The 15014-nt window shown below is 43.4% G+C and overlaps 1 protein-coding gene across 8 annotated transcripts in view; it reads right to left on the reverse strand.

Moving 5' to 3' along the window:
- PHACTR1 (phosphatase and actin regulator 1) overlaps nt 1-15014 on the reverse strand; it is a 346438-nt gene that overhangs the window by 160982 nt on the left and 170442 nt on the right. The window contains exon 1 of one of the 8 annotated variants that reach the window (XM_054164434.1): nt 3567-3586. The exons of 4 other annotated variants lie outside the window; for them this stretch is intronic. Coding sequence is in view for 2 of the 4 variants with exons in the window: in XM_054164430.1 (XP_054020405.1) it covers nt 3036-3288 (253 nt within the window). In the remaining 2 variants the exon portion in view is untranslated. Of the gene's footprint in view, nt 1-2370; nt 2486-2784; nt 2901-3035; nt 3302-3566; nt 3587-15014 lie in introns of those variants that run through there. 3 more of the 8 variants (XM_054164430.1, XM_054164432.1, XM_054164433.1) reach the window with 3 other exon arrangements.

Genomic DNA, 15014 nt, shown 5'->3' on the forward strand with positions numbered 1-15014 from the left:
AAGGTCTTTTCCAACCTGGTTAATTCTATTCTATTCTATTCTATAACCTTCTGCTTCTCTTCCATCTTCTCATTTCTTATTTTTTAACTCATCACAATGCTGCATCCACATCAAATCCTTTTGTCCTTCCTTAAGCATCCATGCATGTCCAAATTCCTTCACTGACTTCTGTTGGAATTATATGACCTCCCTTCCAAGATATCATACAACTCAACATCTGTCTCCGTATTTTTTCTACAGTTTCACAGCTACCTTTTCTGCTATTCTCCTAGTTGAGATTTCTGCTAGATCAGTTATTGGTCTTTGAAGGATTTATCTTTGTTTCAGCATGAATTTTCCTTCTCCAGGTCTGCCAGTGCAGTAAATGAGAAAGCAGAGCAAATTGATGACTAGAATCCAAGGCTCATAACTGGATTTGGCAGGTATTTCAGGATTAAATCAATGTATCCTACTGGCTTGCCTATGCTATAAAGACTAAATCCTGATCTTTGTGCATATTTTCAAAAAATATAATATTTGCTCAAGTCACAGGACCTACACAGTACTTCTGGGTACTTTTTGCAGTTTTAGGCCTTCAAGACCATGTATAAACTCTATGTAGTTTTGAATATGAGGGTGATTGGAAAGTTATGTGGTAGGTGGTCCCCTCAAGTACTAAGTGGTCCTCTTTCTGAGTGCTCTTTAGTCTGCACAACTGTAAGGATGTACAGACACCTGGAGACTCCTACAGGTTTCTCTGTACCTGGGCTGGTCACAGGTTTTTACCTGATCTTTACTGCTGATATTATCATCACATTGCAATTTCAGTTCCTTGTATCACCTTTTCCCTCCAGACCTCAAAAGGTCTAGAACAGGCATTAAGCAGGGAAAAATGGCATTTTTCAGTCCTGAAAAATGTGTCAGAGTCAAGTCAGTGAGCATGCTCAGCCAGCATAGCTGGGGCTACAGTTTCTTTACTCTCTGAAAGAAATTCATAGCTGTGCAAGCTGATGGGAAAGGATTAAAGCTGTGCCATTATTGCACACTGTATAAATGATGACCATAAAAGTTATTTGCATGAAGTGGAATTAAATCCTACCCTACAAAAGAAGGGGATGAAAACAAGACAGATGAGATGCTCTGGAAGCCTCTCTATTCTTTGCCTCTAGGGTTACTAGATTATCTCCTGTCAAGAGACATACCCTCTCCTCTGATTATCTAATGGTTTTAAGCTAATTAAACATAAACAAGGAGATAAAGACCTTAAATACATACCTATGAGTCTGTTAAGAGGTGTAAGTAACTGGAGTTATACATTCCTAAGCATGTGTGCATACATGTGTGCTTTAAAAGGGAGGAAAGCAATGTTCTTCTCTTACTGTGCTAAGATTTCAAGTACAAGGTTTAAAAAAAAAAATACAACAACCAACCCCCCAAAAAAACCAACAAAAACAACCAAGAGCAAAAGATGTTGTTGCAACTGAGGTTTAGGTCAATTCACTCAATCTAGGAAAACATATTTTTAACAAATGGCTTCATTTGCTTTTACTAAATAAACCATGCTAATAGTGTAAAGTACCTGCTGATACTGCACTTAGTCCTTCATTTTACATCTGTGAGGCTTGCTGTCACCAGCACACACAGGAGGAAAGAAAACACTCAACATTTTGCATAGCATTCATCAGATTCTTCCCTCTGCTGTAGTGGCATAAGCAGAAAGAGTGCTTAACCCACTGTGGGTTTCCAGGCTTCTCAGGATGCCTTCTCCCTCTCCACTGAAAGCAATTCTGTTCAGTTTTAGCTGCTTTTTAACCAAAGGAAACAATAATCACACTAGTAGGATGCTAATTCTGAAGAGACATTAGCAAAACCACAGTTAGTTCATTAAACTGCAGAACTGTAGTTGACAAAGGACCATTGTATCCCAAATAAGATTGTGCTCTTTTGGATAGAGCAAGTGAAAGCATCTTTAGATAATTAATAGTAATGGTGATGATACCAGCCTCAGGGATGAAAGTTTAAAAATGAAGTGCCAACAACTACCAAGAACATCATTTCAGAAATTATAACAATTACATATTCACACTTATCAATAAAAAACCCCCCACCTTTCCCTGACCTTCAGAAAATGAGATCTGTCCACCACATCTGTTAACAGGGAGTCCCCTAAGTTGAGTGTCTTCACTCCTAAGTAACATGTAAAACCACACAGCAAACCAAAAATGAACATGAATGTGGAGTAACATCTGTGAAGCTGTTTTCCTGAATGCTTTTACACTCCTTTTACTTTTCAGCTTCTCCTAATTGCTGACTTTGGCAAAATCCAAATAATTTCTTATTGCTGCCTTCAAGTATTTGCATTCCCAGAAACATAAAAAAGCATATACTTACCTGTAGCAACACCTGTGATTGATTACCCCGCCACTCTCAAAATACCCTCCAGAGATTTTGCTCAGTCCCAGAAGGAGGGGGGAAGGGTTAACAAGAGTTGTCTGATGAAAAGCACTCTATTAATTCCAACAAAAATACAATCTCCCCCATGCATTTGACAACATGGTGAAAATCACACTAGCTAGATTCCAAGTAAACCAATCCTTCCAGATACTGAGTTGAGTCAAGCAAAGTACTGCAGCACGACACAGAAAAAGTTGATGTATCAGGGCAAAAACCCTGATCTGAAATTCATGGGAACAGGAACAAAACACAATCGATACACATGGAAATTTCTATAGCAACTGGGAGGAATAAAAAAAAAAAAGAAGGGGAAAAAATAAATAATAAAAAAAGAAGAGTTGATGCCTTAACTGTTAGCACAAAGCTTCCGTAGGAAAGGAGTGGGCTCTGTCCCTCTTGGCATCTCTCTGATCGACAGGATGAATCGATGCCCAGCGCATACCTCCCGCGCTCCCTTTCCTCTTTCCCTGGGATCTGTGGAGGGGCAAGCCGAGCATCCCAGGCTCCGACGGGAGCGCACACATGTACGCACACACCTCCCCCCCATGCAAGCACACGCTCTCCTTTGCCTTCTCCTGCACCCACAGCACCTCGGCACTCACCGTCACGGGCTTCCTCCCCGCGACTGCAGTTGCTGCAAATGTGTTTGATCTCCTTCCCTATGTGACAGTGTATCACAAAAGAGACGTTGTTATTAGCCATGGTGGGCTCCTTCAGTGGCTTCATCCTCACTAGATAGAAAGCCTTCTTTTTAGGCTTCTCGCTACTCATGACTGAAATCAAGCCCTGCCCGCAGCTAGATGAAGGAAAAGCCAGCAGCATGCCAGGCTGCCTGGCGTGCGTGCAGTCCGCCATCCGCTCCCTCTCGCCTCAGTCCTTAGCTGCCACACACACACAACGGGGATGAAGGGAAGGGTTGGGGAGGGAGGGAGGGAGAGAGGGGAGGCGGGAGGTAGAGCAGGCAGAAGCGCTGCCTGAACCTTGCTGCCCTCCGCGACCCTGCTCCTCACCAAAGCGCTGAGGCTCGGCCGGAGGGCGCTCAGCACGGCCCTGCCGCGAGCCTCGCCCTCAGCCACGGGCACCAGACACGTTTGACGGCAAAAAGGAGCCTGGTACAGTTGTGGCTACCTTACCGGCTGCACATCTCCCCGAAGCGCAGAGCCTCCCTTCGCTTTCCCCTCCCGCCCCTTCCTTTTCTCCCATGTCCTTCCCCTTTTCTGGCAAGCGCCCAAACCCGCGGGAGGCGGACCGGAGCCCTGTGGGATGGCGGGCACAGCCCTGGCGCTGCCAGCCCCGCGGTTCCCGGGCAGGACCCACTGCCATTCTTTCGCCTGGCAATCTCGCCCTGGCGGCATGGCTGCCTGTCCCACTGTAATTAGTATTTTACACACAAACCACAGGCTGCAGGAGGCTGACAGAGGGCTCTCCCTCCACCCCCTCATCGCACCTCTGCCTCAGGGGCCACAGGGCCACTACGCTGTAGGTGCCCCAGGAAAACCAACTCTCCACCTGCACAACCCTCCAGCTTTTCGTTCTTGCTTTTGCTCCCCATTTGCTTCTTTAAGAGACAGCGGAAGTGCCTGTCCTGGCCTGTGAGGAGCTCACAATGACAGCCACTGATGGTGGGTGATACCACCTGGTGACTTCAGCCCCAGCCCCGCTGCAGTGGGACCAGGCAAAGGCTGACCAGACAGAGGCTGACCAGATTAAACTGAATGCTTATCTGAGGAGATGAATACCTCCTCCTTTGTCTCCCTCGCCTCCTGCCCAAACTGCAGCTGCTCTAGAGAACATCCCTGGGTGCTTGCAGCCTGAGCAGTGCACTTCCAAAGCTCCCCTAGCCTGAAGGGAACGATAATCTCTGGCCAGACACTCTGTCAATCCCTTGCTACCCAGATGCCTCCAAAATGTGCCATCTCTTTTCATGGTAAACAGCCCAAGCTGCCAAACCTGCAGATGCAGCAGCTCAGGACAGTGCCAGTGACACAGAGGAAGGGGGAGCAGGGTTGAGGATACTTGCTTCTTTCAGGCTTTGGGGACAAAAGCCTAAAGAAGAGATGATAACCTCAGCTATTCTCACAGCTATTATAGGAATTTGAGTATTGCTCCTTTAAATCTTCAGCAAGCTATCAGTTTGGCAGGCACTATGCAGAGTGTGCAACTGGGGCAGACGAAACATGGCAAAGAATAACACCATTCTTCTTATTTTTAGCCAAAAGCCCAGCCTTGCTGTTAGAAGAAATCCACTCATTCTGCAATTCTTTACCATCTCCACATATTGTTGCCACATGTTTTACTGCAACAAGAGGCCAAAACAGCCCTAGTTCCCTTCAACTACACACAAAACAGTCAGTGAGACTTTTGCCTAAAGAAAGAACAAAACTTAAGGATTCAGGTTCATGGTTTTCCATTTGATCAAGTGCATGCACACACACATACACACAGACACAGAAGATGCATGCAATGAAACCGTTGACCTACTTGTTCTGCGTCATTCGGATGCAAGTCTGACTTCTCACCTGGCACTCTCGGGACTTGAAACCTTGAGATGTCACATATGGCAAAAATTGCGAGGCTTTACTTTCCTCAACAGCTTTCACAAATCAGGCTAGGTCTCATGGAAATACTAGCTGAAGCATGCTCTCATCAGAATCATGTCATTCAGTAAGACACACAAAGCATCCGGCATGCTGAGCTACATATACAGGTTTCTGTTGAATAGTGTTGGTCACCTCAGGTTAAGTATTGCCCCAAAGGACTTAATTTTGCATGTGTTGCTCATCTGAAAGTCTCACCCATTGCATCTAAGTGGTAAGAGAACAGGGAAGGCAGAATTTTTCAGGAACAAGGAGGTGAATTCCCCAAATGTATGTATCATGTTTATGATAAGTTTATGCACTGAAAACCCATGCCTTCAAATGCTTGATGCTGAGACAGTTTGCTACATTACATATTAAGAAAGCAAAACCTGAGAAGGGTTTGATCCCCCACCAGTCATACAGCAGCTTGATCACTCACTGTGGCTTTCCCTCTATCTTATTCCTTGCTTTTGAGAACACCTTCACTTTGGTTGTAATTCAGAAAATAATTAGGTAAGCAGAAGACATGACCATAATTCACCTTCTGAACTTCCTTAAGAGTTCACAGCTGTCTGTCACCGGTAATCGACACTGCTGCATTACAGAAATGGGTCAGGAAAGGGAAGCACATTCAAAAGCCAGCTTCCCTGAATCTGGGAAAAATGAGTGTTAATGAAATGCAGGGTGAACTCAAACTGGAATACCGTATCTACTGTCACAGGGCAGCACTGGGGGGTTGTGCCTCACGTGTTTTAGGAAAGGAAACTAGAGCGACATATTCAGCAGAGTGAAGACCAGCAGAGCTGGTTTCGTGAGGCAAATGGTCTTGTAGTTCAGGAATAGGGTAGGAGTTAAGGCACAAAAAACTGGGTCAGGTCACCAGTCTTTTACAGTCTTCCTCTGTGACCTTGGACAAATTACTTACAACATCTTGGTATCTCAGCTCTTTAGAATGATGTTTCCACTTTTCAGACAAATTCTATGAAATCCTATTTCATGGTGCTCTGAAAGTGTTTGTATATTACACAGAGGGAACACTCACACAGACTGTTCAAAACCAGAGATCCACTATTTATAGCAAAATGAGAGGAAAAACAGGAAAAACATGTTCCATCAGGCTTAGTCCAAACAGTTAGATCATTCCATACTTAAGCTTTTTTGTTTCATTGGATTTTGTTTTAACTGTGTTTATCTCTCCTCTTCCAACTCTCTTTATTCTAAACTGTGAAATTCAACTCAGAACTGAAAATAGACTTGGTATCCAAAACCCTGTATTTTTAATGGCTTTGTTATTACCTCCCAACCTCAAATAACTTTTAGAGAAGGAGAGGAGCAACCCCCATTCCTACAGGTCACATCAAAAGCTCTCTCTTTAGCAACTCCTTGTAGCTTCACATGTACTCTGTACTATGAAAGAACCACTAAACACATCAGGAATGGACAGAAGTTTTTGCAAGCAGATGCCAGTAGACTGCAGAAGCCCAGCTGCTCTGACATGTTTGGGGACATTTGGGAATTAAATAACTGGTCCAGTGGGTAACACTGCTTCCATGTGGATAAGAACCTCAAATTATCACAGAGAAAAAACCCAGCACATTTTTGCTTGCAGGTGCCATGTATTTGGAATGCAAACAAGCCCTGAAGCCATCTGCTAGTATGTCTCCTATAACATGCACTTTGCTATAACATGCAAATTGCCTTCATTCCTAAGAGCTGCCTTATAGAGAATCCGAATTTGCTACAGCTCATAAAACAAAAATATGTTTAATTATGATCTGTGTAATTATGGTGAAAGCTGCCATTGCTAATCAGTTCCAGGACAAATAATGTAAAATGAATGTACTACAGTATTCCTGCAGAAAATTACATGCTTTGCCTTGGTTTTAAAGGTAAGGTTTGGGTTTTTTAAAAAAGGCATGATAAACCTTGCACTACCTCAGTATGTGGCTAGAAACCTTGGCATAATTTTATTGCATACTGAACAATAAAATCAATGAAGAGGATTGTCAGAAAGTTGGTTATTTGACAGCAAGTCAACAAACTTGCATCCTATTTCCAACCCACAGTCACTTCTTCCATAAGCTTGGTAGAATGAGTCCAGAGAAGGGCAACAAAGTTGGTGAGGGGTTTGGAGCACAAGCCCTATGAGGAGAGGCTGAGGGAGCTGGGGTTGCTTAGCCTGGAGAAAAGGAGACTCAGGGGTGACCTTATCACTCTCTACAACTACCTGAAGGGAGGTTGTAGACAGACGGATGATGGTCTCTTCTCCCAGGCAGCCAGTACCAGAACAAGAGGACACAGTCTCAGGCTGTGCCAGGGGAGGTTTAGGTTGGATGTTAGGAAGAAGTCTATACAGAGAGAGTGATTTGCCATTGGAATGGGCTTCCTGGGGAGGGGTGGAGTCACCATCATTGGAGGTGTTCAGGAGGAGACTTGATGGGGTGCTTGGTGCCATGGGTTAGTCGTTTAGGTGGGCTGGATTGGTCGATGGGTTGGATGCGATGATCTTGAAGGTCTCTTCCAACCTGGTCTATTCTATTCTATTCTATTCTATTCTATTCTATTCTATTCTATTCTATTCTATTCTATTCTATTCTAACATTTGAAACTTCAGCTCCCCTTCCTTGCAGTCATTACTACAAAGGAAGGTGTCACTTCCGTTGTTCATAAAGAAGATACGGAAGCAACAGCCCTTTTCAGCAGATGACTGTTGAGAGGTGGATTCAGATCTGCATCAAAATCTCCACCCTGTCTTTCCATTTTTGTTCTGGGACCATGTCTCCCCCTGTCACAGATCACCTGGCTACACCACAACCTATGTGGAAGCTAAAACTGATGCTGAAACAACCAAAGCAGCCAAAAGCAGGCAAGCTTTGGGCTGCATCTTCAGAGAAAAAGAAGATTTGATCTTTCTTGTCCAAGCTGAAGCACTATGCAAATGCCCCATGCCACTTAGGACACCCCTGAAGTCTGCCCTAAGCCCCTCAAATGAAGGTTTCTGTGTGAGAAGGACAGGCTCCCTCCTGCTTCCAGCACAAGTAAGTGGACATCAGAAATCACGTAGAAGCCTCTCAGCCACATTTCTTCAATATGAAGGCTGTCTTTGGGAGCTGCAGCATTTCCCTGAAGAAGTTGTGGCTAACAAAGTGCACTGTCCAAGTGAAAATGCTAAACACAAATCTAACAAGACAGCACCACTCCTCAACCATTTTAATCTTTCTAACCAAACACCATGACTCATTTGGTTTAGAGTCTATTTAGTGTTTTTGCAGAGATGCTTCTGCACTCTGCAATTTTTTCTAAATATTTTCTTTTCCTTCCTATTTCCTCTGCCCACTGCACTATCAATGCCAGTGAGAATAAAACAGACATGAAAGATAAATTAACTAATTACCAGCTGCTCTGGTGATGAATGCATACATTGATGTTTTATCACACATATTGAAACCAGCTCAGAAGAGGAAGAGGAAAATACGTGCAATTTGATCCGCTGACTACAACAGAGGAATATGCCACTAACCCCCTGCTATCCCCAAAGCCACCTCAGGATAGCTGATATTTGCCAAAGGAGTTACTCAAGTATTTTCTCTTTGCCAGGCAATTAGTGCAGCTGGACTTGTGTCCATGGCAGGAGCTCCCAGGTGCGAGGCTGACAGTATTTCTGCAGATTTCTGCTTACTGCACAGCACATCAGCAAAACTAGGAGGGCAAGGAGGAGGGAGAATCAGCCTGAGACTCCTGCAGGCCAAAATAGAATATGACCTTTTTAGTTCTACAGCTATAAACACATTCCTAAGCAACAATCCCAGCTACTCCTGGCAGTTAGGAGCCCAGGAGAGCCAGGTGATGAGTGATGCACAAACAAAAGCAAACTGAAAGGAGAAGGAACAAAAATACTCTTTCCCAGCCTTCCTACATTCAGCAACGTTGCTGAAGCATCAAATGGCTCATTCCTGCTCTACTTGCAGGGCTCTCCATATCTTATGCACATGTTTTGCCATGATGGAGTTCTCTCCTCATTTAGGAGAGGCCATGCTGTATTTCAGTGTGATTCCATATGGTGTGATAAAAATGAACAGAAAAGGTTACACACAAAAACCACATAAGCTTAGAAACACTTGTTTACTGCAAGTGTGAAGAACTGCTGACAGTAAAGGTCTTCTAAGGATAAAAAAGGAAGATGTCATCCTACCTAGAAGGACAGTTGCTGAGTTGCCATTTGAATGCCCAAACATATACATGTAATTAATGCATGAAAGCATGATGAAACTGAGGGTAAACACTAACAATGAAGCAGTGTGGAGTCTGGATTTGTCAAACAGCTGAGCAAGCAACCGTAAGCATTAGATGACACTCTTTATGTTGAAATTACAGGTGAAGTTCTAGCTCTAACAAAGTCACTGCAAGTTCTAGTGCCAGAGACACTAGTCACTATAGTCCTAACAAGGTCAATAGCTGCCATCTTAGAAAGTCTACCCTGCTTTTTTTGATCTAATTTAGATGTGACCTGCCCTAGGGTTGCAGTTACCTGTTTAGAGCACATTGCAGATCCTGCATAACTGGCTCTCCAGAGGAAAGGAAGCCTACACCACTTCACCTTGACAATAGACAAAGGCTAAAGCAGAGGCATGAACTGGGACCCAGTAGCACTCCTGCACCCTCTGTTTAGATACAGCTGCAATCTTGATGATAATTAGTTCCAAAAACCTCATTGCACTTATGAGACTGAAGTCAGGGAGGAAGTTGAGTTCAGTTCTGCCTGGACAATTCAGCAATTCATATGGCTGAACACCTAATCAGGCATCAAAACATACTAGCAGTCGTGGCTTGAAGACTCAAAATGCAGCAACTTCCTCACCAGTTGCTCCCTCCTGGCACTGAGAGAATAAAGTCCAACACATGCTGGATTTTCACCACCATTCCTCCTCAGATACCTTTTTCCTTCTGCTCACAAATAAATAGCTTGGCACCTTCTGCTTTCCTCCCATCAAAACCAGAGCTGTCTTATATATAGATGTAGAAAAATAACTTTAAGAATCCTACAAAACCAAAACCACACTCAGGTGTCTGGCTGCATCTGTAATTCCTCACAAGGTTATGTTCTCCCACAGCATGCTAAAAAAAGCTCAGTGAGGGGAGAAGGCAGTGTGTGTCTGTGTGTCTAGCAAGCCCCTGGGGGGAAAACTGAAGATGACTTATTGTTGTTGGAAATGTTCCTACCCATGAAAAAGGAGGGAAAAGGTCCAGGAAAAGTGTAAGCCTTTAAAAGTAAATGAAATCAAGCACTGGTCCCCTCTGAGTGGTAAATAGGAAGAACTGCTCACACATCATGTTTAGTTTTTTACCATGTCCTGTGAATACTGGATGGATTATTGAAGCGAGTCCAATGAAGGGCTGCAATGATGATGCAGAGACTGGAGCATCTCTTACAAGTACAGGCTAAGAGACCTGGGGTTCTTTAGCTTGAAGATGAGAAGATTGAGAGGGGATCTTATCAGTGCTTATTGGTGTCTAAAGGGAGAGTGTCAAGAGGATGGGGCCAGATGCTTTTAAGTAGTGCCCAGCGACAGGACAAGGGGCAACAGGCACTAGCAGAAACCCCAGAAGTTCCTTCTGAACCTGAGGAAAGCCTTTTTTTCATTTGAAGGTTGCAGAGCACTGGAATAGGCTGCCCAGAGAGGCTATGGAGTCACCTTCTCTGGAGACATTTAAAACTTGCCCAGACATTGTGACAGTTGACAGCCTGCTCTGGGTAACCCCTGCTTTAGCAGGGGGGTTGGACTAGGGGATCTCTAGACGTCACTTCCAACCTCCACCATCCTGTGATTCTGTGATACAGAATATAGGCATTATGTTTTCTTGGCTCCAAGTAAAACTACACGTTTGAAAAGCAAAGCAAAGAAGGAAATAGGAGAATTCCAGATGTGCACTATGATTTGTTTCATAACAAGAACTTCATTGTGAACAAAATCAAATTTGTGTCTTACAGTAACATGGAAAATAATACAGCAGAAGCCCCAAATCCACGACATGCAATGGAAAAATGTGAAACTGTGGAACTGATCAAGTTTTCCATGACACAACCTGAATACTTGGAAAAGCCTTTTCTGGAGACTCTTGAATGCAAAGAAAGCTCAGTAAAGCAGGTCATAGTCATGCCCTTTCAGGATGCCACTATGGCTTTCTCACTATTTTCTCAAGAATTGCAGCTGTCTCGAGCTAGGAATACAAGAAACACTGCTGAGAAAAAGAAAAATCTACTTGTAATTGCTAGTGCCTGAAAACCTTGGGTGATCATTTGAGACACCCCAGAAAACCTCCATCTTTGTAAGTCTGCCACTTGGGATATTCTGAATCTTTGGGACATCCCTTTCAGAGTGTATGGCATAGACATAAATATCAAGAAATCCCAGAGATCTAAGACTTTCCATTCTATGTCACAGGCACTCAAGGACTGAGCCAGACAGTGCTCTGCCTGCCCTGGCTCCATAAAGGTCTGAGTCATCTGCCTTTAAAGAAAATGTATGAAAATAGGTCAAACTGAACTTTCCATCAGAGGCAATTGCAATAAAGTCAATCAGCTTGCACAAGCATTGCTCTCAGCACAAACTGCCCTCGCACTTCTGTCTACATGACTAATCAAATTAATTCCTGATGATACCAAGTAGCATGGCTTCCCTAAGATATACAGAGATTAACATTCCCTGCTGATAATCCTTACCTTTATTTTTGCTTCTCAGGACAAAATTATGGAGAAGGATCAAACTGCAGGAATTTTTGGCAAAGTAACACATCCTAAATAAGTAAGAGCATGGCTTGGGATTGCTAGACAGGCCAGAAGATTTATTTCAAAGCAATTAACTAGGTAGCTATTATCTCAGAAACTCTTTACTGGCTGAGATCACCAGCCTACAGTGGACAAGGTTACAATCAGCATATAATAGAGATGACTGGATTTTTTGCCTTTATAAATGACTCATATTAATTTTGTTGCTTGTAGTTTGGAACAGTTTATTTGAAGGTCAAGGATATGACTGTGCACAAAGCACACTCATTTAGGGAACAGTTTCACACAATAAAGAAGAGGTAAATGAGGAAGATTAAGTTTTGCAGACTTAGCCCCAAGGAGTTAATTTGCAGTAACGTTGTGTTATGCTCTTACCCAGGCTTCCCAGGCTGATGGCCTGGGACTTCTCGTGTCTCATGTGGGCCACTGGGTCAGCCGCACAAAACTAACAAGTTTTCATTTTAGTTTAAAGCTTGCTATGGCTCCTGCAGTTTCCAGCACCACTGTGTTTGAGGCAATCTGAGAAAGTCATAAAATGCAAAAGCTTTGGAAGATGGATATGTAGGGAAAGTCAGACAGTGAGTCTAGTAAAATATAGCCTTGACCAAGCTCAGGCAGAGGGTGGGAGACTGAGCTGAAGGAGCAAGTGAAATGTTCGTGAGGTCTAACAGAGGTACAAATGAGTATGCAGGCAGGCAGAGATTCAGGAAGGAACATGGGCTGAAGGGAAGTAATGTTCATTTGGAAGAAAGATAAAGGAATTGAGAAGGAAAAGAGAGAAGATTAGGAAAGCTGTGAATAGTCATTTAAACTTTTGGGGTGCCTTTGAAATGACCCTCCCAACCTTCAGAGGCTTCCTCACCAGTGAAAAGTACTTTGTAATAACACACAAGCAGTGAAGAAACCAAAGAGTACCATGGCACCTGCAAAGGATGATTAAGGTACGTACACTGGCAAAGCTGTTGGAAGTTTTCATAAGCCTCTGCCTCCACTGGGCCTGACAGCAGCACACATTGTCAGTCTTCTCACTTCAATAAGCCCTTGCATTTTCCTCAAATTAGAAAATAAAGGCAACCAAATCCCTAGGAATAGCATGCAGTTTCTATACATATCTCCCAGTGAGCTAGCAGCTTGCAGTACTGAAATGAAGGAAGAAGCTTCTGACAACATAATGAGCATCTTTTTCAGTCTCTTCCTCCTTCAGCATAAACACAGGCTTCTCTGAACAGCACAGAAATCTGCATGAGGACCTTCTCACTTTCTCCAAAGCAAAGCAGCACAAAAGGATTCTTGCTCTCCTCCTTTTAGGTCCTGTTATCTTTACTGCAGCCCACTCATTTTTCATCATCGGACTCCTATCTCTTACTCTCTGCTTGTATTTTCACTGTGGACTGGTATGAAGCACAAAGCACAGTGGGCAAAGTTTGACTTTGCAGCAGTCCCACGTCACCATTTCCCTACCACCCCCAGAGCTGAACATAACCAGGCTAGTTTCTACAGCACCACCAGACAATACATGTGCCATCAACAGATCTTGTTGACAAAAAGCCATATTAAGCATTGTTTGCCTCTTTAAAACCATAAATAGCAGTCAGTGAAAGAAGCTGCAGTGTACTGAAGGATCTGAAGAAACAGCTGTATAATCAGTTTTTGCTGAAACCCTGGAACATATTTTAATGTGAAATTTGTTGAGCTCTTTTACATCTGCCAATTGGATAATCATAAAGCCTCAAGATCCAGACGTGATTTTAGTGATTTTTTAGGGCCTTTAAAAAAGCTGAAGGAAATATTAACAGCTAAAAATCTATTTCACCTTTCTCAATGATGCATTATCATAACATACATACCATACTACTCCTGATTTAAAACAGTCCACTCTAATAACTGCTCTTTGAAATGTTAGCCACCATGTGAAGAAGTTATTCCTAAGAAATGAGAACTTACTCTTCAAATCTGGTTTTTTTTTTTACAGATCACAGAATGGTGGGGGATGGAAGGGACCTCCAGAGATCAAGTCCAACCTTCTTGCTAATGTAGCTTTGCCTAGATTAGGTTGCACAGATCCAACTGCTCCACCTGCACGATATCCATAACGCTCAGCTGCCAAAACCTAAATCTCCAGGGGACAAAGCGAGCACAGAACACAAGATTTAGCTTTCACCAAAGGTTTACACCAGAGAAGAATGTGTGATTGAAGGCTGAAGTAGAAAGTCTGCAGCACAATGTGCATTTCATTCATAAGGGAGGAAATGCAGCAGCATAGTGGTAGAACCCACTGCAGATCTCTTTTATTACTTCATATTACAGAAATTCCAAGGGTCCCCAGCAGAGCTCAGGACTGCAGTATACAATGAATTCTGACATTTTAACAGACTTCTTTTGTCCTAATGATCTTCTTCATGTTTTCCCTAGTGCAGTAATCCCCTGAGCTTAAAGCATCCCAGCTTCAAGATTTTTGATGCTTCAGGACTTTGGTAAGGCTCTAAGTGCGTCATGAGGCTGATAGTACATGTAAGCTTTCAATCACTTGATGGGTTATGACTGGAAATCTAACAACAAAATCTATACTAAGAGGCCAAATACAACCACATTCTGTACGTCACCATGAACAACTAGGAACTTATTGTTCATAAGCAGTATTAAAGACCAAGCTGATAAGATTCACAAGACAACACAATTTGCAGTCTCTTGTGATTCACAGATTAAAAGATTCAAAATTGGGTAGGAAGGGACCCTCAAAGGTCATCTTGTCCAACTCTCCTGCAGTGAACAGGGATACCTCCAACAAGATCAGGCTGTCCAGGGCTACATCAAGTCTGATCCTGAATGTCTCCAATATTTTACCACTCTCATTGTAAAGATCTTCCTCCTTATGCCTAGCATAAATTTACCCTGCTTCAGTTTAAAACCATTGCCCCTTGCCTGATCTCTACAAGCTCTTCTAAACAGTCCTTCCCCAGCCTTCCTGCAGGTCTCCTTCAGATACTGAAATGTAGTGATGAGATTTCCCAGAAGCATTCTCTTCTCCAGGCTGAACATACCCAATTCTTTCAGCTTGTCTTCATAGGAGAGGTGCTCCAGCCCTCTGAACATCATTATGGCACTCTTCTAGCCCTGCTCCACAAGGTCTATGTCTCTGTTATGTTGGGAGTCCCATAGATGGACACAGTGCTCCAAGTCAGATGGCACATGGCAAGGTAGAGGGGCAGAATCAC

Source organism: Dryobates pubescens, chromosome 9 (genome assembly GCF_014839835.1).
Source record: "Dryobates pubescens isolate bDryPub1 chromosome 9, bDryPub1.pri, whole genome shotgun sequence".
Taxonomy (NCBI): Eukaryota; Metazoa; Chordata; class Aves; order Piciformes; family Picidae; genus Dryobates; species Dryobates pubescens.